The 26,794-nt window shown below is 39.6% G+C and overlaps 1 protein-coding gene across 1 annotated transcript; it reads right to left on the bottom strand.

The window, feature by feature from the left end:
- Window positions 1-195: 195 nt before the first annotated feature.
- On the bottom strand, window positions 196-26,472 carry LOC114768656 (alpha-2-macroglobulin-like). Its single transcript, XM_028961078.1, has 35 exons — window positions 26,402-26,472; window positions 21,854-22,034; window positions 21,568-21,730; window positions 21,418-21,470; window positions 21,137-21,157; window positions 19,701-19,866; window positions 18,445-18,529; window positions 18,237-18,354; window positions 17,744-17,864; window positions 16,567-16,676; window positions 16,168-16,338; window positions 15,745-15,975; window positions 15,448-15,660; window positions 15,065-15,214; window positions 14,841-14,978; window positions 13,655-13,734; window positions 13,384-13,533; window positions 12,070-12,295; window positions 11,507-11,633; window positions 10,397-10,518; window positions 10,262-10,313; window positions 10,022-10,105; window positions 9,370-9,546; window positions 5,043-5,118; window positions 4,613-4,769; window positions 4,454-4,528; window positions 3,498-3,648; window positions 3,194-3,384; window positions 2,854-3,069; window positions 1,784-1,917; window positions 1,362-1,443; window positions 1,206-1,274; window positions 636-741; window positions 291-329; window positions 196-215 (listed from the first exon to the last, which is right to left on the bottom strand). The coding sequence occupies exons 1-35, from the start codon at window positions 26,470-26,472 to the stop codon at window positions 196-198; spliced, it is 4,326 nt and encodes a 1,441-aa protein (XP_028816911.1).
- Window positions 26,473-26,794: the final 322 nt, after the last annotated feature.

Below are 26,794 nucleotides of genomic sequence, written 5' to 3'. Positions count from 1 at the left end.
AGAGGCAGAATTCAACATTATCCATCTAATCTTTAGGCTCAACAGTAATGTGTGCAGACGTTTCAATCCTTTATTATGTTCTTAATAACACATCTGCAATAGATGAAATATTTTTACATTATTAGACTAAAACATCTCAATAAAACATGCTAAACTTGAAGGTTTTGACAGTCATGAAGGCATACTTTTTGGTTTTCAATCATCACTGGGCTTTTCTGAAATATAACAAAAAAATTAATGTTGGAGATTTTTTTGTTTGGTTAATTCTTCCTGTTATACGAAAATCTTACCTGCACATGGGCAGAAGTACTCAGTCTCAGACTTGTCACCTAAGGGAAAATGGTATAGAATGAATGCACCAGAGTTTGTTAAAATCTTTCAAGGTTAATTTCTCTTGTATTATAGAGCAAGATGACTGGGTAGACTGCAGCTTCCCCTGTCATCTCCACAGTGTCAAGGATTGGATTTCATTTACTATAAAATTCAAAGGTTAGTACGATCCATGTTCAGTCCATTCATGGTTATTTATATTTTCAGGACTGATTATGAATCAGGAGACAGGTAGCTTGACATGAAGCAGTGTTGGTTCTTTAACACTGTGTTTGTAATTGCATTAAAATGAATAAAAGTCTTACTGGTATGGTAATAGTCATATACTTTGACCACTGCTGGTTTCAGGTTTCGTACTGGAATATCCTCTCTTATCATCAGGTTGTAAAAAAGAGGAATACCCTTGGAAAGCTGTGAATGTTGCATATAGTCAATATATAGTAACACAGTCAACATAACAGTACTTCTGTTAATGGAATTTTACTTATTATGATATATGTGTTCTACACTGTTTGCCTGCTGTCCATCTCATAATTGGGCTAGACGTTAGATACTAGGACTAGATTTACACTGGCCATGTTTTATAGGTCTATGTACTGGTAACATTTCAGTTTTTAAAAATGTCCATTATATATAAATATTCTACAAGATTGCTAAATATATTTCATGAGTGCTGAAAAAACCTGCCAAAGTCCAGTGAGGCATATTTTGGGGGGGCTAAGCAAGAAATAACTGTTGAGTCAATTTAGGATCATGGCTGGATCAATACCTCCTACTTGAACTGTAAGAATTTATTGTTGAACCCCAACATACTTAGTTGGTCTCTGGCATGTGTTGTGACACTGGTGTCAACCTGACACTCAGCTCTTTCTTACCTCTCTGACATATATTATGATGTGATCATCTTTCTGGTCAACACGATCGACAAGAACTGAACTTTCAAGCTGTGAAGAAAAAGAAAGCTCTGTTCAGAACAGAATTTAATATGAAATTGATTAAACAGGAAATAGTCTTGTTTGTACCTTTTTAACAGAGTCAGGATCAGCTGTGAATCCAGACAACATTTTCACATCAACTATGATCATATTGGTTAACTCCTGTGGTCCATCATACCTAAAATATAAATTGTATCAGGTTTATGATAGAAAATTATTTTGACACACTGTAAAGTACAAATATGTTAAAATGTCAATCTGTTTAGATTATGAAACCCAGGTTTGCATTATGTGCAACACAGACCAAAAAACTAAAACTGAATGTTAAAAAACATTCTAATTTAGCTACCTGCCATTCTCTTCAATGCACATAATTTGATGTACCTCATTTAAACTACTATGACATTAAGATTGTCCTAATTGTGTAAATGTGCACTAAAACTCTTATTAACATATTAAACTTAATTATTATATTAATTAAAAATTATATTATGAAATTATCTTAAAAAAAATCATACTTCACTGAAATCTTTAAATCAAAAGTCTTCCCATTCAGCTTTTGGCATTCCCAATCAGTCAGACCCTTCGCTTCAACTTGGATGGATAAAGTTGCATTCTCAGTGGGTGTGGGTATATTGTAGAAGAGAGCCATCTATAAACCAAAAAGGACAATTTAGAGACAGAACCACTATTGCACAATGTAGTAACTGGAGAAACAGTGAGAGTGTGCATACATTTAAGCCAAATACATTTAGAATCACAAATTGTCTGATGTTTGATTCTAGGAAACATTTTATTGTTGGTTAGGACCACAATTTTTTAAAGAATATGAAATGTGAAATCACAAATTAATAAAAGAGACAATGATTTATTTAATCACATTCCCAGTTGGCCAGTGACACTCCTTGCTTTAAAATGGGTCAAACATTTTGGAATAATTAGGTTGAAACTGTACCCCTTTCTTGAACTGGTGTAGCTGAATCAGGTATGTAGGCCTTCTTGCCAAAACATGCATTTTTCAGCCTATCTTCCTTATTCTTATTTAGCCAGCTATGTGTTGGACAGTTTTTAAGACAGATATAGTAATTTCAGTCCACTTAATCATTCTATTTTGTTTCATGAAATCTAATAATTTGACACTTTGTTTTCAAAAAAAAAGTTATTGACCCTTTAATTACCATTTCATTCCAAATGCTTTCTAGTCTTTCATATTTTTGTAGATATGCTTGGTGGCTTTATGTGCCCTTGTTATTTTCTGAATTCTATTCCACCTGCAGAAATCACCATCATATCATGGCAAACATTTGTGAATGTTGAGGCCTTAATTAAGGCCAAAGAGGGGAATACTTTACATTTCCTTTTCAGATGCTCTTCTGCACTAGGACAAGTGGACCCTGGCTATTGTTTTTCATTTTTGATTTTCTCCACATTTTAAAGGTAGAGAACATTAGCCAACTCAAATTCATTTGGTACAATCAGTGAAGTGGCCCAACAGAGAGACAGATTGCGATGTATTGTAATGTTTCAGTAACAGAGATCATGTTTATGTTTTTAATATTATTTCATTCATGCAATAGTCCACACTTACCTGAACAGAGGCACAAGAAGAGCCCTTAACTTCAATGGAATACTTCCCAGTAACATCCTGCAAAGCTGCTTCCTGGTACAGTAGTTTATTGTGCTGGGTCACTTCAAATTGGTACTTTTTCCCTGCAGCTGATTGCACAGTAACTGTGCTGGGGTCATCTGATCCAAACACCTTAGTGGAGTAGAGGGCCAAAGCTTGCAGGGCCACAACGGTGTCCTAAAAAGGTACCACAGACATGCAATGAAGAATTTTCACTACCTATGGTAGCCAAATAAATATTTGTGGAAATAAGCAGCAAAGCATTCTGAAGACAATGTATTTTAAAGGATTTGACAAATACCTGCGTAGAAGAGAAGCCTCCATAAGGGTTCTGCTGCTTCACTAGCCAAGTGACTATCCTGGAGGCATAGCCAAGGTCTGCAGTAGTCAGCTGTGGTTTAGTGAGAACAGCTAAAAGCACATAGGAGCTGATCTCCACTGCCAGGGAGTCAGCATGCTCTGACGGAGAGGTAGGCCAGTACAACAGATTTCCTGAGACAGGTGCAAACCAGAAAGAGTTCTTACCTTCACTTATGGTGAATAGAAATCAGTGAATTATTGGCATGCAGGAGGTAAAGCCATAGTGAATAAAATAGATGGTCTACCCTCAGAGAGTGCCTTGCTGTCTAAGTTCCTCAGAAGCTCATCACGTATGTCCTCCTGGCCAGCAAGACTGAAGGTATAAGCTAGAAGAGCCGCAGTGTAGGTGTTTGAGATGTTGCCGACATAAGACCTCAGACAGGACAAGGGGAAGTCCTAGAATCAAAGTTAGGATAGGATTAGTTATATAAACAATTTTTCCAATCTATGAAATAAAATTGATTTTTTGAAGCCAAAGCAAACGTGATGAACACAGACTGATGTCAGTAGACTAATAGTAGAAGAAGAACTGAGTTTGATTGTGGTGGTACTATGTTGGCCCATTTTATGTTTTAAGACACTTTTTTTATAGTGAAAGATATAAATATGATATAAAAACCCCAATTCCAATGATGTTCACTACAAAGACAAGATATCTAATATTCAAACTGATAAAACTATTGTTTTTTGCAAATTTTCACTCATTTTGAAGTAGATGTCTACAACACCAAAACTCCAAACACTTTGCTGACCAGATTTGATCAGATTAAACTTTAGTGCAAGCTAATGGGGATGTATGATGCCTAATTGTAGAAAATGTGAATGCACTCTTTGCATCAGCAATGGGAAACCAATCCATTAGCGTGAGCAGAAGTGAATAGGTGTGTAGGATGCCCATGACAAGACTAAAATCTGGACAATTATAAAAACCGGGCCGAATCAGGCAAACACAAAGGTCCTCTTTTTGTCTCGCTCCTTCATTCTCCTTTGTTTCCTTTACTTGTAATAACCCTTCTTCATATTGTAGTCAGTGGATGTCTCAAACAAGTTCACTACTTTAGATATTTTGACATGTCTGACTGACATATTAATCTTACATCCATGCTACTTTGTATATTGTACAAAACAAATTCCAGTTACCTCTCACCAACACTGACTGCTTTGCTATTCTGTTGTGTTGTTAGAGTCACAGATTACTTACCGTATTGGACACTTTCAGTTCCAACATTGCTGCAGTGATATAAGCTGTCAGTGTGATGTCATCATTTACACCACCCTATAAAACATATTTTACATATGATATTTAAATAAAGAAAAAAAACTGACAAAGTATAAACGTTCAAGATATTTTGTGACAAACCTTCATTCTGTTATTAAAGAGACGCCCCATCTTTTGGAAACACCCATTTGGTTTTTGTTGATCTAGAAGCCAGCTCTTAGTCTTTTCCATAGCAACTGAATCAATGAATATGTAAGACTTTGCTCTACCGAAGGATCTGAATACAAAAGCAGTCAACCTGGTAGAGAGGATGTGATTATTTGTATGAATTCATTTCAAATTATTATTGGAAAATTAACAGATAACAGAACATAATTTTAATATTTTACATTCTTACAGGACTTGCAATAAATTAATTACTGAATCTTAACAGAATCAAGGTGTATAGAATAAAAAATAATTAATGCAAAAATCTTTGTTAGATTCTGTAGTTCTTTAGTCCATCTGTAGGAATATTATTGATTATAATTGAAGTTTTAGGATTAATGCAGGACTAATTCTGTTTACATACCACGTATTACCGTTGCCAGTCCCAAATGTACTGTAGGCCCCATTATGATGTCTGTAGTTTAACTGTCTCTGGTATCCTGAAAACAATATGTAAAAATGAACAGAAAGAACACATTTAATGTGACCTTGTTCTTACACACTGCATGATTATTATTTCTATTATATCTATTTCATTTCAAATTTGTCATGTGTTATTGATGAATCTTTGAGTCAGTATTAACATTTGACCAAAAAGTGTGTGAAGGGGCCTATTGTATCATATGAAGGCCCAAGCATGAAGTCTGTACAACTTTTGAAGACCTTAATGTGCATGAAAACATCACATACAGTTCAGTCCAGTTTGGACACACCTTCTCATTCTATGTGTTTTCTTTATTTTCATGGCCATTTACATGAACACATGTGGAGTTATGTGCTTAACAAAAAGTGGAAACCTGGCCTCCACAGTCACTGGCCCTGAACCCAATCAAGATGGGGTGAGCTGGACCGCAGAGTGAAGGCAAAGGGGCCAACAAGTGCTAAACACCTCTGGGAACTCCTTCAAGACTGTTGGAAAACCATTTCAGCTGACTACATCTTGAAGCTCATCGAGAGAATGGCAAGAGTGTGAAAAGAAGTAATCAGAGCAAAGGGTGGCTATTTTGAAGAAACTAGAATATAAAACATGTTTTCAGTTATTTCACCAAACTCCACGTGTTAGTGGTTGTGATGCCTTCAGTGAGAATCTACCAATGTAAATGGCCATGAAAATAAAGAAAACACATTGAATGAGAAGGTGTGTACAAACTTTTGGCCTGTACTGTATGTGTCAGGCCCTGTAAACATATGGGGGTGCTGAAGCTTGGACCTAAGGCTCAACAGCGGCCCCTTCATGCATCACCCTTTGTGGGACACACATAGCTTTGTGGAACACATCTATTGGCACCAAATGTAATAAGCATGTAAATCTCCACAAATATCCTATGTGTGATTTTATGTGAGTGAGAAAAAGTCAGTTGGGTTCCATGTCACCTCATTGAGGCCATTGACCACTCCAAGACCACTCTCATAATCACCACCACTATCCGTCAGCTACAACAGTTTCTGGGGTTCACCAATTTCTACTGTCAGTTCATACATAATTACAGTCACGTTACCCCTCACCTCACCTCTCAAAGGTAAGCCCATCTGTCTTGTATTGACCCCCTCATGCCCAACATGCCTTTGTTAATCTCAAGCTGTTCACCCTCACTCTCACTCTGTTGAACCCAGAACCTGGGTGTTGGAGACGTCCTGTCTCAGTGACACCCAGTGGACTGTAAATTATACCACTGCACCTTCTTCTCACGCTACTTGAGTTCCGGCAAACAAAACTAGGACATGGTTGTCCTCAAGACAACTTCCTTTGTCTAGACCTCCTCTTTTGGAATTCCCTTTTTTCCTGTTTGACCTTGATTGCCAACTGCCTTTTCCATCCCTGACCAAGATCTCTAATGAGAAAGATGGTGCCAACCTCCCTTGAATGTTCATGATCCCCTCATCAGCCTGGTTTGTCAGCGGGCACAAGTGGGAAGACCCATGGGGTGATCGCAAGGAGTCAGAGGAGGATGACAATAAGAGATGGAACCAGGAAAGGAGCAAGGTGCTTGAAGAAGACAAGCAGGGGCTTGGCTGCCTCCTGACAGCCCTGACAACATTATGGATAAGGGGAAACACCAGACGGCCCATTACTGGCACCCACGCTGTCCCCTGATCCTCTGCAGCACACTCCTTTTCTCTCTTCTCAGCCTTCTTGATGCAGACCAGTGGGAACGCCCCCTGCAAATCTCCTGCCTCCTCTGACACAGTGTCTGGTGTCCAGCACCCTCAGAAGCTCTCCAGCCTTGGACTGCAGCGTGTCGTGCCACCTGGCAGTGTATTGCAGAATTTGCATTGGCCAAGATCAAGAGCAAGGAAGATCAAGAGCAAGAGCAAGACTCTGTGAGGTAGCCAAGGTCCTGGATGCAAACGGGAGAGGGCATCTGCCTATTTTGGGTGCCTTGGTGGTACAACAGAGTATAATTTTGGGTAAAAAAAACAGGGCCCATCTGGCTTGTCTGGCAGTTAGGCAATGGGCTTCCCGGATATACAAGGGTTTTATGGTCGGTCAGTATCAGGAATGGATGGGCAGCCCACAACAACCAGTTCCGCCACTCCTCCAAAGCCAGTTGGACCACCAGCAGGTCACGACTACCTATGTCATAATTGCGCTCAGCCAGTCCAGCCGAACAGGGGTTCTCTTTGTCATTGGCTGGATTCCTTTGTGAGAGGACTACCTCCACCCCTTGTGTCTGAGGCATCAACCTCCATGATGAACCTCCAGTGGAGGGTTCGGGTGGATGAGGATGGGTGCAGTGGTGAACCAGTTCTTGAGGTCGTCGGAGGCCTGTTTGGCCAAGGGCATCCACAGCAAGTGGGTAGGTTTGCCCTGGAGCAAAGAGGTGAGAAGCTGTGTTTGTAAACTTTTACCATTGGCCTGTGGCTACAATCAGGTCGATTGTAGCCACGGGCCAATGGTAAAAGTTTACAGACCCCAGGTACTTTTGCAGTTGGCGGATGTTGGATGGAGTTAGCCAGGTTGAGATTGTGGTGTGGTCCATGGCTATACACTGAGGGCTGATGTTGAAGCCAAGGAATGTGGTTTGTGTCACATGGAATGAACTCTTCTCCAGTTTCGCAGTTCTCCAGAAAATGTTGCAAAATGGTTTGGACATGGTTAATGTTGGTCAGGAGATCAGGAGAGAAGATCAGGACTTCATTGAGTTAAACGAAGACAAACAGGTTGAGAAGATCACAGAGAACATTGTTTATGAACACCTGGAATGCCACCAGGCTGTTGGAAAGGCCAAAGGGCCTTTCATTCCATTCGGTCCATTTGGTTTCAAACTAGTCTTACATTCATCCCATTCCCTACCATTTGGCGAGCATTGCGGGGATCCAACTTAAGTGTAGATGTTTGCACTGGCCAGGAAGTTGAAGGCAGTGTTGAGGAGCGTGTACCGTTTTTTTTGTGATGGCTTTCTGTTATCAGTGAAGGGCTGTAAACCCCCGTCTTTCTATCCCACATGGCTTGCTGTGGCATGTAGCGGGGCATGGGTAGAGGGATGTGGCCTAATCTTACCAAGGCGATCTCATGTTGGGTTTGGTGTCTTTGGTGGGTTTGGCAGCCGGAGTCCCACCCTGTATGGGTATTGCAGTCGGCATTGCATCAGGAAACCTCTACAACCCATCATACAAAGGTATGGTCATCATACAAAGGTAAAGGAGTCAGTGCCGACGCTCTGCTTCAATGTGTTGATGGTGGAGGTGATCGTGCTCTAGCAGGTGTGTGGTGACTCGCTCGCTCATGGGGAATGAGAAGCGGGTGGTTTCTGCAGGGCTTGTACCTGGTGGTGAGACTGGAGAAGGCAGCAGCACTTGGTTCTGTTGTTGTTGTAGTTCAAGCTTCGGTTGAAGCCACACCAAGTTTCTTGCTGCTGTAAGTCCTGCTGCTGCTAGAGAGCTTGTTGATGTAACATGGACCCCAGCAACTGGCTGAGCACGTCTGGCCCAGCCAGTCGGTTTGTGGTAAACTTATCCTATCATGGGGCCCACTAGCGACTGGCAAGGTGAATTCAGAATGCTGGTGTTTGAGCTGGGGTTGTGCAGTAGTGGAGTGAGCACCAACTTCAGAGTAGTTGTACTAGAAGGATGCTGGCTGTAATCTGGGTCGATGAATTAGGGTGATTTCGGGGGCGGATGAAGTAGCCCTCTCAGAGGTGAGACAGGAAGAGTGGTCTTAGACGGAAAAGGCAGTTGGTAACATCAAAAGCAAACAGTCAGAAGGGGAATTCCAAACGGGTGGTCAGGTCAAAGACAGATGGCTTGAGGCATTGTCTGTCCTGAAGATGGCTTACAACAAACGTGATGGATAGAGTTTGGAGTTGATCTACCTCTTCACCTCCCTCTCGGGGCCCAGCAGGCGAGTGGCAGCCATGACAAGTACATATATCTCTAAGTGATGTCTGTTTATCAACACCCTTATGCATGCTTATGTAACATTATAAGAGATATGGACTTGGAAAAATTTTGTGTTTTTTCTGTAAGAGTTATTAGACGTTTTTTTACTTAAATTCCGCTTATGCACTAATGAGATGTATAATGAGATATAAGACATCTATGTGGAGTCATAATGAAGTGGACTGATCATGCCATTCGTTATCTGCCTATGCATTGTGAAAACACATTGTTAGTGCAGAATATTAGTAGTTCTATCAGTGCATGAGAACCATAGCTAAAAAAACAAAAGCTACAGAGCATTATGAACTCACCACTCTGGAGAAAATTTGTGGCCTTTTCTTTGATTGCTGCAGTGAGCTGCCCTGTGTTGTTCAGGTATTCCATGATGTAGATATTGGGGGAGAGGATTGCCATGTTCTGCTCGCCACAACCATATGGCATTCGCAGGAGCCCGTCAAGATTCTGAAGAGCCCGACCCAATATGTCACCTACAAGAATACATGATGTGGCCTATTCTTAAGATATTAAGAGTTATGACCAGAGGTAGACTGTAACAAAGTAAACTAAGTTTTTTCATATATCTGTACTATAGTATTTCCCTTTGGAGAGACATTTTATTTAACTCTAATCAAATCTCTTACTTTTACTCCAACACTGAATGCAAAATCTGTTGTTCCTTTTTACTCATGAGTTAAAAAATTGGTAGCGAAACAAAAAAAAAATGTTAGCAAGTAAACATGACACCTACAAACACTGCAACCCCACCACTGACATCACTTATGCATCTTTCTTCTGATTTTAAGCCTTTAATTCAACAGTCACTGTGACTGTTGAATAGAAATTGTTCATCTAACAGAAATTGTTTGCGTTTAATGTTTTGTGCTTGTGATCACTTTAAAGAATAACAGACAAATATTCTGTTAAATGATTGTTGTTCATAAAGTGACAGAGTCTTTTTCTCACCAAGGACAGAAAGCGAGCCTCTGGCAGATCCTTTGACTATGACTTCTGGAAGTTGCAGGTCCACTTCTTCAGTAAGACCTCCCCCTTAGTAGAAAACAGGGACATTGTAAGCAATGTAAACGGGATAGCCTGTTGATATCTCGTTGATAAAGTTACAGATGTCTTCCTGCTTTGGCAAGCATTTATGAGTCTCAGTAAAAGGAAAAATGTGTGCTTTTTCAGAAAATATACAACACTTACCCCTGGGACAAAAAAACCAGCTATAACTGTCCTCCTTTTCCATACCTTCAGCCTGAAGACAAAATGAAAAAATAACTCTACCATATTTATAAAATAAATTAGCAATTGAACGGAAGATTGGAAAAAAAGTGCTACCTTCACCAGCAGAGGGCGTGTGACTGTGTCTATATGACCTCTCTCCGGAACGCTCACAATCTTATTGTCACAAATGGTTTGTGAAGTCAGTGCTTCTGCACTCACGGTCACATTCATGAATCCTGACACCAAAAAATATATAAATTTGTGGTTTAATGTGATGCCAGTGGCAGCTAAGATCAGCCACAATTAAATTGTGAATTTTAAAGGTGAAATTTAAAGGTGAATTATTTTTTTCAGTCCATCTTTGCAATGATGACATTTGAAAACCATGTCTATTCTCTTTGGTGAACATGCAAAGTCCATCTGCAAACCAGTTGTTAAAAAAGGTAATTATCAAGGTGTTCCTATTTACACTCCGTGGAAGAGTGTAAAATAAGTTACACCTTTCTCAGCAGGTCGTGGACCATCTCTGCCACCTTCTGTCTCCAGACCTCAGTTAAATAAATCCCAGTGAATTGTCTCTTCCCTGTCACATTAAATGAACAGCTGTATTGGTCTTCACTGCAGGGACATTCCAACATCCAGAGCTTCTCTTGGAAGGTAAGTTCATGAATAAATATGGCAACATCCAATCTTGCACAAAAACCTGCAGGATGTTTTTTTTTCTTCACCTGCGATGTGAAACAAAGTGGATTCCCTTGATGCCACAGACAGCTGGATTCTGTTTCAATGACGGAATTGGGGAATTGCGTAAAATATCCTACACTGTGATAATATTACAGAGACTTGCACAATCATGCAATGTTTTAGAGTAGCCAGTTATGGTTGTTGTCTCCTTCTGTGCATTATGTTTTGGGGTGCATTGTCTGAATTAGCCACAGCTGGAAATGCCCCTTATAAACTATTGAAAAACACCTTTATACCAAAGTTTGCTATGATGCATAAAGAAAAAAAAAACTATGGCAGAGATAAGTGTGAGAAAGAGGCACAGGTCATGTGAACAGGAACAAAAATTAATGCAAAAGAAGCATCATCATCTCAGTCTTCATAGCTTAGTGTCCACACAGGAAGTTAATATTTTGAATGTTGTGTTGTAAATAATCACAAAATTTAGCACAATGCATTTCTTAGTTTCACTCCTATATGACAAATTTGCCTTAAACTCACCAAGAACAGAGGGGATCAGAGTCCATCTGAATGTCTTCCTGCCATTTGCACATAGACAAGAAGGTGTCACATCATTAGAGGTGGACTTCAGGGTGTAGTCTGGGGAAGGGGCTGGAGTCACAGATATCTAGAAAATAGGATGTCAAGCAAAGCAGTCCACCTTCTTTTATTTATATGGAAAAACAGCAACATTTCAGCACCTTATTGCCTTCCAGATTGATTTTCTATTTGCGATCGAGGTACAGTCTGAGGTTATATACATAGAGTTGAGAGTTTTGCGACACACTCCTGGAAACATACTTCTGTATTATTTTAAAAAATGTTTAAATGTACTTCTTAAATTTATCTTAAAGTAAACACTACTACAATTACTAACAAAAGACCTAGAACGATGCCTTAGTAGGAAACATAATTTGTGTTCACACCTGAAAGTGAAGAGTTTTCTGTTTCCAATTCATGTATGTGTGATATACAGTATGTGCCCATGTTATTAAATGTTCAGCTGAAGAATATTTATTATTTATGAAAAAATTGTATTGGATGCAGTGGATGTGAGGTTTTACCATGATGCACTCTGACTGGTAGTTGAAAACTGTTGCTTTAAGCTCAAAATCCTCCCCACGGACTATGGAATATGGCAGGGTGAGCTCCAGGAAGAAGGGCTGGAAAACTTGAAGCTCAACCGGTTTAGCCAATCCAAATCCCAGAGAGGACACACAGAACATCTCAGTCTCCCAAGTGGTGATGGTGTCTGGGACTGTCAGAGAGACTTCGGCTTTTCCACTTTCTCTGTAAAGGGAAAATGCCTTGAGAGAGCATTCCAATCCAGCTTTAAACTGTAAGCAACCATTCAACATATATGAACATAGATATATTTTTTCTTATAAGCTAATAAGAAAAAAGATCAAGGGTTAACAGGGATGACACCAAAGCAAGAGACACAGGAGTATTTTGTTTGCCTCTGCCAATACAGGGGGCTCTGTGAGGCCAAGGTGTACCTGGCCCAACAGATGTAGGCAGCCAGGTCCTGATCAGTCCCAGCTGCTTCAATTTTGGCTTGGCCATTAAGCAGTGTTAATTTGTCATCTTACATGCGCCTTATGCAAAAGATGCCTGATGCATAAAACTGGTACATGCATTTGTAACTGCCTGCTGTAACACGCTATTTGTTGGATCACTTGCAGCATCTCTCAACAAAGTTAAAAATGGCACTGCTAGAATCCCAACAGGAACAGGAACATTTGACCACATTACTCCTACTCCTGCACTTCACTGTTTACTTGCTGACTTCAAAATGTATTGGTCCCTGACCACTTGTGGGACCTACTATCAGACTACTGCCCTGTGTAAGAATTTCACTCAGAAGGCTCTGGAATGTGTTTGGTTCTTTCTGCTACAGAGCTGTACTGCATTGGAAAATCTTTCCTGCTAATAATGGGAACCCAGGCACAGTGCTAATATTTAAATTCAGGCTAAAGGCACATCTATTTAACCAATCATTCTTCAGACAGACCCATGTGAGACCCTGACTCCATGGAAGGTTTTTATTGTGTTCAGGAAGGGTCTAAAGTTTGGGGGTAACAACAGGGTAGCAACAGGGGGTCCCCACCACAGGAACACTAGGTGAATCCCCTGACATAAAATGGACAAGCAACCCAGCAGCAGCAGTCAGTCATTGAGTCCTCTCAGAGCTACAGTTTCTACTTGACCCGACTTGCCTGCCATACACACTGTATGCTGCTTTGAACGTGAACACCAGTGGGGGTTCCACTTGTTTGTGTTACACTTTGGGAGATCAAATGGCAAAGCTTCCCCACTCAATTGCACAACTTCTTGATAGATACACCCACGGTGTATCTATGGTCACTGTTACTCACCCTATCTCCACAAGATCCCAGATCCAGGTCTCTGGGAAAAAAGTACGAATGGTCTGTACAACAGCAGTTTCCAGTGGTTGAGCTTGTGGTGCTGCTAGACTGTATGCTATTCCAGGCTGCCCCATAGGACCAGCCATACCAGCATAAGTTCTGTGTACTTTGAAGGTAAAATAAAATATCATTTGGGGTACGCATTAGAATATGGCAATACGTAAAAGGTTAATTTGAAATTACAGAAAATTCTCTCTCACCATTAAAGGGCACATAGGACAGGTGATATGTTTTCCCTTTATACATTAAGCAGGAGGGTGTTTTCACTTCAATATTTGTTGCAATTTTCAGTCCCAGATTCTGCAAAATTGGTGATTAATAATGTAAAGAACATTTCAAATATACAGAACAATCAAATATATTGACTAATACTGCTGTAACATGACTATTTAGAAATATCACCAAAGATTTTGTGTTAAATGTTAAATGCATTCTTAAATACAGCACATGAGGCTAATATACGTTTAGTGAGTGATCAACTATTGTGAATGCTAAATATTCACATTTCATTGATTATATTGGATGGAATGCAGCCTGACCAGAGGAACCAATAACACCAGATCTGTCACTGCTAGATAATTTACTATAAATCCAGATGGGGCTGTGAAAAAAATGAAAAAGTTCAATTGGGATAGGATCTGGTGATTGACATGACCACTCCAAAACCTTTTTTTTTCTTCCAGATGAAGTGCTTTGTTGAGGTGACAGTCTGTTTATAAGCTCCTAAAAAATAATTTGCAAGTATTTCTCTATAAATGTATTGAAATACATTTGGAGGGGGCTGTATTATAGAGAGAAATCAGCAAACCAAGCAACCTGTTGTGTATCAGAATGTGTGGGTTAAAAGTTCTGCTGATTGTATTCCCAGTGTCTATGAACAAAAACAACAAGAATTCCATTTTATGCTATTCCAAGGTAAAAAAAAAAAAAAAGTAATTCTCTCAATTGCATGGTGTCCAGGTGTATCTGAAGGTCTTACCGATACATATTGTAATGGACTGCACTGTTTACTTTGTGGAAGAATAGAAAAATTGAGAAGGCAAGAAGAGAAAATGGTCAGCGTAATGATGGGATTGCAGGGGCAAAGGAGCAGATAAAATGTTGGAAGCTAAAATTTATATTGAAATATTTGTTCTATACAGATGTTAACCTGAGCTGTCAAAATAAGTTCTTCCATGGGGTCTATATTGTCTCATTAACAGCACTCAACAGCACTGTCAAGCAAGCCTGTTTGCATGCCCTCCTCCCAAAATTGTATATTAAGACAAACATAGTAAATACATAATACAATGGACAATGGACAAAACACAATACCAAGTGCCCACTTTTAGTAGATCATCTTGGACATTTGTTTATGAGTGTTTGCACATTTTAACATGCTAACCTTGACTATGTTGTGTATTTACCTTAAATGTCTCATACACGTCATTTTCTGGTGGAGGAGGTGGTAATATGTAGCGCCTTGATCGTACACGTAGACACTCTGTCGTATCCTCAACATTATGTGGAAAGTAGGTTTGCCTCTGCGGTAGCATACTGAAAATCTGTATAAAAAATTAACTGGGTGAGAATAACACAAAATGAATGCAAGTTCAAATTGAAAATGCTTGGATGAAAAAAACAGGGTGACCATGTCTGCACTGAGGCGTTTCCCAGGTTCAATAAGGAGAACACTCTGGTCCACAGCACTGAGGCCACACAGTGAGCCTGGCTGTGCAGAGAGCTGCAGGGTGTTCCTCTCTCCAGGCACAGCTCTAGATGGGGAAAACAGCAGGGACACCTAGAACACAAAGCAGGGCCTGAGCTTCTCTTTTCGACACCATCTTACGTCATGGTTCTTCTTGTTGCCTTCCTTTTATAATCCACTCTCTTTGTCAGAACTTTTTAACTCGACCATGGCTTTTTAAAGTGAAAAATGAAACTGTGATCACACATGCACTTTAAACCACCATGACACTGACAATAAGTACCAGAAGGGATACAGTAGAGGATACAGAGAATAGGCAATTATACCTGATTTCTGAAGCATTTTTCTGTAGGCAAGTGTTTGCTTTGAGCCAAAACTCTCTGGCTTGGTAACACACTGTATGCTAGAATCTGTACTGAAGGGGCCATCTCAGGAGTAATGGTCAAACTGAAGGACACCTCTCCTTTAACAATACTCAGGGAACCATCCACTGGACCTTTTCTGTGTCCGTGCAGAACAATTTCTCCCTTGGATAAAACCTGTGTGAAAAAGGTTAACATCATTACACCATCACTGTTTGTAAATTATGTAATGATGATAATGTTAATCTTTAATGTGCTTACCAAATAGATTATATCCACAGACTCTGTGTCCATGGTCTCACCAACAATTACATACTGGATAGTTACAGGAACATCAATACCACACTGGACTTCTGTGCTTATGCTTTTTATGCTGAGAGAACTAGCTGTGGCTTTATCAGGGGTGGCAACTCCATACATTGTAATGATGTGTTCTCCATTTTCAATATAGGGGGTTTTATATGTATAATACTGGAGCTCAGAGGTGCTTGCCTGGAAAACAAAATGGTTCATGAATAAAGAGATCTATTTGTGTATTACAAAAAGGATTAACAGACAAAATATCAGATATCCTTACAAATGTTTAATGTTGGAATCAGGAACTGAACAGTTCTGAACAGACTGTTATCAATTCCAGATCCAAACTAAACTTGTCATGTTGGTAGGATACAGAAAACAACTTACAGACAGCTCTATATTTTCTTCAGGCAAATTAGAAGTGCTCAGTGAGAAACGGGCTATACCATCAGAATCAGTGGTCAGATTTAATAAAAGGTTTCTTGACCATCTTTTTCCAATGAACAGATGGATTGTTTGATGGGCAAGCGGTTTGCCTCTGTAATGAGTGGCATTGATCTAAGGAAAGAAAAAACAGTTTTATGGTAAGAGTAATATATATATATATACACACAAAAGTTTTCAGTGCTACAGCTAAAAAAGCTACTAACTGAATATATTACCAAGGTGTAGTGTAATTCAGTATTACAGTGCCCTCCACCTCTTCAGATCCATTTATCTTTAAATAATTTCCATTTTACAACTTCACCACAATTTTTGAACAGTAAAATTATTTGTATGACTTACCTTCCCTTCTACAATGGTTCCATGATGATATATTGCAGGTGTTTCAACAAACTGCACCTTTCCAATACAGTAGGTTATCTGAATATGTTCCTCTTTTGACCTAGTGATTCCTACATGAATACAATACAATTCAAATACTTTAATCTGACATAAAATATTGTATTTATCTTATCTGATTACTTTAACTATGTTAAACTTCATTTATTCATATAAGTTCCATACAGATAACTAGCAAAAAAATCTTTCTTCTCCCTGCAAATATAGAAGATATATTTGATATTATCACTCATACTAGGAAAATACAGCTAGGTCCATAAAGATATGGAGTTTTTGTCACCTCAGTGGATTTTTCATCATTGTTGGAGACCTCAACCTGAATAATGTTAACTTTGCTACAAGAGGTGGAAACTGTCGGGATAAGGTTTACATTAACATTCGTGAAGCCTGCAATGCTCTATTCTGTCCCCACCTTGGCTACTCGAACCACATCATGGTCCCTGTACACAAGTCCCTGTTCAATTGCACTAGACCAGTCCACAAGAACATCAGAGTATGGCCGACTGCTGCGGTCTCAGCTCTCCAAGACTAGAACATCTTTTGGGAGGCTGTTACTTATGGTTACACCATCAGTCTGGAAGAATGCACAGACTGGTTACAGCTTTCTCCAATAAAATCACCACAAGAGCCAATCCATACTCCTGGCTGACGAGAGAAGTGCACATGCTGCTCAAGATCAGAAATGCAGCTCAAACTAACTGATTACAACTGATTCGATTAAAACTGATTTATTATGATACTCTGATCCATAAACCATGATGAAGAAAGTATAAAAAAAAAATGACTCCCACTGGTCCACCACGCCAACAGGTGGCATGCAGGACCCCACAGACTAGCATTTCTTGGACTGCTATCCTGGTTTTGACCCTGTTTGCCCCCAGACCTTGCTCTCACCCCTGTATCTGCTTTTCATTTATGGCTCCTGACTGGATACTCCTCAACCTCAACCTGCCCATGGACTCCAAAACAAACCTCTTCTCTGCACGAGACTGCACCTGAACTGATTACCCTGGTACGAACTCTGCTTGTCCGCTCAGTGTTTAATTTATTTAATTTAATTAATTACGCTTTGTAGCTAAAGGAGCCTCTGTCCCAGATACTGTCAGTTTAAGGCACTTACCAGTTCCCTCTTCAGTTACTTCAGCAGAAAACTGAAGTTGGTCACCCAGTTTCGCCGCAAGGTCGGTGTGCAGAAGTGCAGTTATGTTAAAGACATGCAAAGCACAGCCAGACTCTTTGATCTGTGGGAAAAGGAATATTGTTGGCTTCTAAGCAGCAACACAGCCACTGGGGACACACATGGAAATTGGGCTACTGTTGACCAAAGAAGAGCTGGAAGGCATGTCCAGAGGTAGGAAGAGAGGAAGGGTAGGAGAGTTTGAGTGTTGGCAGCATGACAGGTAAAGGGGAGACCTGCTGATATGAAACCAAATAGAAGGGACTATGTACTGGATGAGGTTTCAAATTGTTCTACCATGGCCGACTCTGTACCGGGAGCAGCCAGAAGTAGAAGATGAAGTAGTTTATTTCTAAGCAGCACATTCATATCGCCTATTCATGATTAAACAACAAATAAGTTTGCACCAGCACAAATGGAAAAATGTGTGTCTTACCTCTACTGACTTATTGATGCAAGGTGCCTGAGGGGAATCTGGTGTAGTCCTATATGGAAGCACACTTCGACATATTGACATTGAAGCGCTACCTGGTACAGGCTGCCCATAAGTGTATCTGCCAGAAAAAGGAAGACATGTGGTATATTGTGCTGCATGTGTGTGTGTGAGTGTGTGTGTTTGTATATATATATATATAAGTACTCACTTCCCACACACTTCTACTTCAAGCTCATCTTCAGCAACACTGACTTCATTGTTTTTTTTTAAAGTAATTTCAAACTTGGGTAAAACTGAAAAGAGAATGTACTTTAGTGCTTTACAAACAAACAGTGATTTGTAAATCATCTGGCAGATTGCAGGAAAAAACACGCAAATGCATCATCATCATCATCATCATCATCATCATATGGGTTGATGAACAAGCAATGAATAATAAATTGTCTTGTATTTATTATGAGTGAATACATTACGTGGTTGTCTATGCAAGGGGCCGTCGGGGGATTTAGTAATCAGTCATTTATTTTAATATTTATTTAAATAGATGTAAATGCTGTGATGTAAAAATGGAATCAAATGTGAATGTGGATCAATGTCAACCAAAATAATATTCAATATTATTATTCAAAATAATAATATTGATATTTTATTCATATTGATGTTAATATATCAGTTGACATTTGTAGCATATTAGTAAAGGCATGCTATATTTTAGGCTAAATCAGAACAGGACCCTAGAACATTTGGTACCAGACCACACAGAAAAAAATTTATAGAATAAAAAACCTATTAGAGCCTGCATGGGATTTTACTAAGAAAAGAGTCCACTTGATCTTCCCTGTGTGTGCCTTTTCCCTAAACTTGTCTTTCTCATAGCTTTGATGCCATAAATTAAACCCAAATCTGTGGAGCTCTGGGGTCCCACTGTTTCACAAGGCGTGGCGTCATCTAAGTTGGGAACATATAAATGACATAGCACCATACAGTAGATGTTAATTGAATAGAATTGTTTTGGATATTGTATGCAGTACAACGCCTTAAACTGCTCAGTACTGCAACAGAATCAGAGTGCAGTCTGTGGCACACAGAACCCCAGGGAATCTGTGAAAGCATTCTATTTCAGATGAAGGAAGAAAAAAAAATTACAATTTCACTATTTACTGATGAACTATAGATATTGATAAATGTCTCTGCAGTGAAGGAGATGTTGTACTTTGTGTTTCAATATAAGTTTGTGCTTAATGAACGTACCTGTCACAGTTCCTAACACATCACCCTGACCGGAGTTTCCTGTTTTGTCTGATTACCTTGAGTGCTTTCATCTGTGATTATTAGTATAAATGTATCCTTTTACCTTTGCTATGTGTGTAAATGTCTAGTGTTTGTGTGTGTGCCACTCTGCCTGACAAAAATGTCTGTCCATATGAGTCTGGTCACACTGGAGAGGAATAACTTGGCACTTACCATACTGCTTCACTTCAAACATGTAACTCTGTTCACGCATATCTGAGGAAACCCTCAGTCTATAGTGTCCTTGAGGAGCCTCTGGGTTCAGGTTGTGGGACAACTGCAGAATCCTGCTTTTTGATGTGGGTTTAGTCCACTGTCCGATCCTGTTCCCACGGTTATCCTGTTGAATAGAGTTCAACATCCATCATTCTAGTACAAATCCGAATCTTGGCCCCTCCATAAAGAATGCAGCCATCCTGTTGTTGTTTTACCTCCACTGTACTATTAGTGCTCAGAGCTCAGAGTTATATTCACAAAATTTCACAAATTTCATTAACCATCTTAAATTCAGCCAATTATGCTTAGGTTCTCTGACATGAAAATAGACTAGAAGACTATCTCTAATATTACTGTCAGGATTGGCGTCCGCTGGAATCTCTGCTTGGTGCACTACAGTCATAGGCAGGTATCTCAGGTAGCTCAGGGGCTAAGGTAGTGCCGCTCATCCGGGATGGCACATCAATGCGAGCTGTGGCAAAAACGTTTGCTGTGTCTGTCAGTGTATTGTCCAGAGCCTGGAGAAGTCAAGGTGTGGGAGGAGATCCCTCAGGAGACCATTCGCCTCCTCATCAGGAGCATGCCCAGGCATTGTAGGGAGGTCATACAGGAACATGGATGCCACACACACAACTGAGCCTCATTTTGTCAAGTTTTGAGGACATTACCTCTAGGTTGTATCAGCCTGTAGTGTGTTTATCCACTTTAATTTTGAGTATGACTCCAAATCCAGACCACCATTGGTTGATAAATTAGATTTCCATTGAAAATGTTTGTGTGATTTTTTTTGTCTGCACATTTAACTATGTAAAGAACAAAGTATTTAATTCAAATATTTAATTCATTCACATTTAGGACATATATATATACACAGTGTTTATAACCCATAAAAATACCATGTTCATATCATTGCTGTTTAGCATAATTTAAAACTACCTATGATGTTATTTATTCTATGTCTATTCCATATTCTATGTCTTAAACCAGTTGAAATGTAAGAATCTAACTAAAAAACGTCAGCTTAATTCAGCAACCACTACCTTTAAAACTGATGGTGATGTAGTGGTGTAAATTGTGCTCATATTTTCAAGGTAATCGGTCCACAGGTTCTAATCCCATGAGTGCTTTGTAATTTAATATTTATTATGTTCTCTTATGAAAAACATGTCATGTAATCATTCCCCTGTGTAGCAAATGGGTATTATAATCAGTATATCTGCAAATGAAAATGTTAAACTGAGAAAAAACATTTACAGTATTGCCAGGTGAACTTTTTTTGCATTCGGTAAGAACTATGTTACAAATTAACTATTTATTCCATGGATTAATTTCCCCCAACCCCTAAACCTAGTGTACATAAAAACAACAAAAGCAATATTTATTTTTAGTCTTACCTCAACTACAATCAGGTTGTACTGTCAAGAAATCAGAAAAATATTTTGAATTATAGCTTTTTCAACCAGACAACTACACACGGACATTTATACATGAATAAAAAATGTATAAACAGAATTACATATTACAGGAATGCAATAGTTTTCTTAGGAAATCTTGTTCTTAATCAGCATCATAACATATTATAACAATGTTAAATCAATTACAGATATGCCCAGACTTTAAAATATGATTTACTGCAAGTATACACTACACTTTTTACTGTAAGTAAACCACATACCGTTTGATTAACTGGGATTAAATTTGAATCCAGTGTAACAACTCTGAAATGCACTGTGAAGCATAGCAGGAAAATTATGCTGAAATGTAATGCTACATATAAATGCAGGGAACATTGGTTAAAACATGGTTATACAGTGTGCTGTTGTACCTGTTTGTCCTGGAATGTAAATAGGCTTATCTGTCTGGATGATTGTTACTGTCTGAGGGGACTGTTTTCTGAACATTACTTTTCTTTCCTCTGTCAGTTGAAATGTGGCTCCTTTAACCTCCACTCTGATCAGCTGCACCATCAGGTCTTCTACTACAGGAGCCTGTTCACAAAAGCACCCTTCTTACAATGAAATAAATAAACAGACCTTCAGATAGACGAGGGACAACAACTGATCAATGTGATTGATTATTGACAATAGTCTAAAATATGGCAGAGGCCCAACCTGAAAGTCAAAACAATGGTGGAACACGTTGTCTGAGGTCTCCCGGTGTAATAGGATGCTCTGACCAAGGTGGACCAGGGAGATGGACATGGTCAGGGTCTCATTTGGTTGCAGAAGACTGGCACAGATTTTGGTCTGAGAGCCAGAGTCAATCACAGCAGGAAACGTTACTATGAAGGATCTGCAGACAGAACAATTTTTTTCTGTTACAGCACAAATGTAACTTAGCAGGAATGAAAAGTACTCTGCATTCCAACTACTCTCAAAAGTATACTTAAAGAAAAACATGCAATGGATTAAACATAATTAGTTACTACCACTTCACTTTTCCTGGATTGTGTTGGAGTCTAAAGTTGTTCCTAAAAACATGAGTTCGAAAAATTGAGTGTCATTTTTGATGCCAATTTGTTATTTGACTGTAACATTTAGAGCATTTCCAGGACAGTTTACTTCTGCCTGAGAAATGTTACTAGTGTTAGGAAATTCCTCTCCATTTCTATAACATCTAGACTGGTTTATTGTAACTCTCTGCTTTCTGGCTATTTGTCTGTTTCACTGAATTGGCTCAAACTAGCTAAGAAATATGAAATATAAATCCTTTATTGTATTCACTGCACTAGCTTCCAGTTACTTTGCATTTAGGCTTTTTAACTATCACCAACTGTCTTTCAAGTTACTTTTCATTTTGTTATTTCACACCATCCACTCCCATGCATATAGTAAATCTCATCTGGAGAGTATTTGGGCACGGAATGAACTGCTTTACATTTACATTTACGGCATTTATCAGACGAACTTATCCAGGGTGACTATTAATCCAGTAGTTACAGGGACAGTCCCGCTGGAGACACTCAGGGTTAAATGTCTTGCTCAGGGCCACAATAGTGGTAAGTGGGGTTTGAACCTGGGTCTTCTGGTTCAAAGGTGAGTTTGTCACCTACCCACATTAGGCTACTGCAACTCCTAATTTACTTTCTTATATTGGCTTGATCATCTGCTGACACCTGCCCCAACTCCAGTCTCTCCAATGTACCTCAATAGACTTCCTCAATGGACTTCCACAATGAACTAGAAAACCTACTCCCAGAACAGATCACGAGCCACATTATGCATGTGAGGCACTTTCTACATGTAAAGATTGAATGATTGATTGATTGACTAATAGGCTGCTCTACAGCTGAGACCTGTATCGACATTGAGTCCTGTATATATATCTGCTGGCACTAGTGGGCCCCCATGCCATCTGGGATGCAGGCTTTTGAATTGAGTGCTGATGGTTGCCCTCCTCTTCAGGGCAGAAAACAAAGCATCCATCCACTTTTCAATTTTGTCTGACTGCAGAACAGTTTTCCACTTTGCCTCTATACATTTTAAGACAATACAATGATCATGTTCATATATTGCTGCTTCTTTGCCTGATAGTGCATTAACCTGCATTTACTGACAGTCCAAAGATCACATCCAATATTGATCTTTGCCCTTGTCTTTCGCATACAGAGATTTCACCAGATTCCCTGAATCTCCTGACGATATTATGTACCACAAAAAAGTGTTAAGTAACATTATTCTCGAATTGTTCCACAATTTGGAAGTGCATTTATGGTAAAGCCAGCATGGCATTAAAGAAATTGCCATTTTAAATGGTAGTTCTGATCAGTATGGTAGAGTAGCAAGAAAAGTGCCTTTGTAAGGCATCTGTGAGACTTGCTTCCATCCACATGTACCCTTATCAAGCCACTCAGTCTGCTATGTTTGTTGCCATGTTTGTCCAGATTACAGTTGCCACTGTCCACACCTGGGTTCATGTTTACACATTTACTATCTGTGTTCTTGCACACAGTGGTATGTGTGCAAATGCTCACAAAGTGTACAACCACCTCCTCTCAAGTTACAGTCATGCACATATTAATATACAGTAAAGATCTGCAGTCTATCACTGGGTTTCTGGGGAAAACATTTCACTGTAACTTTTGCAGACAGTTAGCACCATTAATAATGAGCTCATTGAATGAGAAAGTGGTTAGTGGCTAAATCTGAGTGCAGATGTATTTGTTTAAAGGTAGAGGTATTTGGATTTAATAATTTAATAAAAAATTTGAAAGTTGCACCCCCACACATGGGTGACCACACCAGGAATAGACAAAGAACTGTGTTAATTGTGGAGATAGATGTTCTGATAACCATACTCACTTTTAGGAACCTTAAAATAAAATACATGATTTTATGAAAAAGGGTTTTTTTAAGAATTGACTCATTCACAGCATTGCTTCTTATTAGCATACAGTCAAGTTTTCCCTACAGTGTAGGTCAATGTGAAAAAAAAAAAAATCACAGCACAGGATTTTCAATTCAGGGTTGTACTTACGTTTTCAGTGTCTCTTTACAGGAGCCAAACATCAACAGGCAACCTAATAAAAAGCCTCCAAAAACCAAAATTCTATGTGAGGCCATATTAACAAAAGACCATTGCAAACTCTGTAACGCAAATGTCCCTAACAACAAATGAGCAGCATATGTATGCATATGGGATGGTGAAATGTAAATAATTAACTTTGTGACAATATTGGTATTTGGCATCTGTCAAGTCACCAGTCAAATATGCTCTATGACCTTTCCTACCAGTGGGACAACCAGTGGGCCAACTTGTGCAGAAATTAAGAATTGATACCGTATTCAAAGTTTTCTGAACTGTTTAAACTGTTAAGTCTCAGGTTTAAGCTTGCACTACCCCCTTGGACAAAAATGATCTATACTCTAACTAAAGTGTGAAAAGGGTTGAAATAAGAATTTGGATGTTGGAATCTTATATACCTGGATCATGTCACCCCTCAGCTTCCATGGTTTGAAACAAAATCAGCGTAGCAGATTATGCTGTTATAATTGAGCAGCAACATCCATTTTTGAATAGTTTGGTAGCTCCATGCCCCACTGATAGCTTGCATTACATACTATTTATGCGGCGGTCATTGAGGATTGGGGGTACACATCGACACTAAACTGCACTCATCCAAGAATACCAACACTGTCTCCAAGAAAAGGCATAGCTATCTTTTCCTGCTGAGGCGACTTAGGTCTTTCAATGTAATGCTTACCCTTTTCTATCACTGTGTAGTGTAGAGTGTTTTGTTCTTTGTAGCTCTGTGCTGGTGCAGTTGATGCCGACAGGCTGAAAAAACTGATTAAAAAAGCTGGTTCTGTCCTGACAGAGCCTGGTGGAGGCATCTGAGAGGAGAATGCTAAAAAGCTTCTCAGTATCAAAGATTCATCGCCCCTAAATGTAGAACTGAACGCCACAGGAAGTCTTTTATAACTCCTCCTCATTCTGTAGGTGATCTTTCAGGATCAGTATTAATGTCACTTGGTTAATGGGACTGTGCAATTACACTCGTCTGTATAGTGTTGAACGTTGGTGCATGTTATCCCTCATAACATGCTTCTACCTCTCTCTATTTATGGCACAACAGTATTCATGTTTTTAGGGCAAAATCATTTTCGGGGTAAATCATTTTCTTATCTTAAATTACACACTATAATATTTCATGGGACCTTTAGCCTTGATTATGGCAAACAGTCCCAGTGTCATTTTTTCAATGAGCATTTATGGAAGCGCTGCACAAATTCTTCTCCAGCGCTTCCCATGATCTTTCAATGGAGTTAAGGTATAAAGTCTGGTGGCCAATACATGTCTGGAAATTATGTCTCATGTACCATGAACCACTCACAATTTGAGGGATGAAGGAATTCACTGATGGAATAACCCGCTCATTCAGTAGATTTAGGTAGTCAGCTGACATCATTCCTTGCAGACATAACATTACTAACCCTTGACCTGACCCACTGCAGCAACCCTAGATAAAAGCACTAACCCTACAGGTTTGTACTGCAGGAACTAGACAGGATGGCTGTATCACAACAACAAGATTAATTTTTTTTAGCCCAAAATCACAAGCAGTATGTCTTGATGGACCCTTTCTGCAAACTGAAAGGAACTCACTTCCAAGGTAGAGTGAGTGTGCAATAGGTATCAGCAGCATTGGTGTTGATTTATCTTGAAAAACAGTCCAGTAGGTGTAAGAGTTAGTCTGGAATTAAATAGTCCAACACGGTGAATTGAAGAAAGGATCTGTCCATGTTTGAAAGTACTGGACAGTGCAGAGTAGATTTCAGCCAGACCAGTGTCATGATCCACACTGCATGTCCAACATAATGCCACTGGTCCATTTGAATATCCTTCTAGCAGTCACAGTGTTGGTGGCCCTCTGGTACATTTCATTTTATAATGTCTCATCAGCAGCTCAATGCCAGGAATCAGAATCTAAGTAACTAGAGAGAGAGAGAGATCAAGAGAGGGTGGTTAAGGTAGAATGTGTCACGCTTGGACATTAGTGTGGAGGTATAATTCAATAGTGGGACAGCACAAAGGGGCAGGTGAGCCTCCATCATTTGACCCACTGCAATACCCATGGATGTTGGTGCTCACACAATAAACACAACAGATGGGGTAACAGGCAGTGGCACATCCTCCACGAGGTGGTCTGAGGTACGGACATCGGGCAGTCCTTGGCAGGCATGTGGTGCCCACACGGATCCAGGTTGTGTTTCCTGGCTGACGTAGTCATCTTGTTTTTAATTCCCTGTGTGTGTATGAATCCTCCCTGCACCGTGCCACCATGACAGGATTGATTCAGGTGCCTCTGGAATTGCTTTCATGGAAGACAGTGCCTTTGCCGGCCTTGGCTTCTGCAAAGTGAGTGGGTGACCTATGAGCCCTCTCTATCCACCATCTTGTCTCCCCATCCTTGGGGATCCTATTTTGGATCCCAGTAGGTGCTGTTGTCTGGTAGGTTGACATGTAATTTAATCATCAGGAAGGTTAATCAGTTCTACATATTTTTAACTCAAGAGCATGTAGTATCTAAAAAATACCACAAGGTGGTGTTC

Source organism: Denticeps clupeoides, chromosome 2 (genome assembly GCF_900700375.1).
Source record: "Denticeps clupeoides chromosome 2, fDenClu1.1, whole genome shotgun sequence".
Taxonomy (NCBI): domain Eukaryota; kingdom Metazoa; phylum Chordata; class Actinopteri; order Clupeiformes; family Denticipitidae; genus Denticeps; species Denticeps clupeoides.
This window is presented reverse-complemented; position numbering and strand designations above follow the sequence as displayed.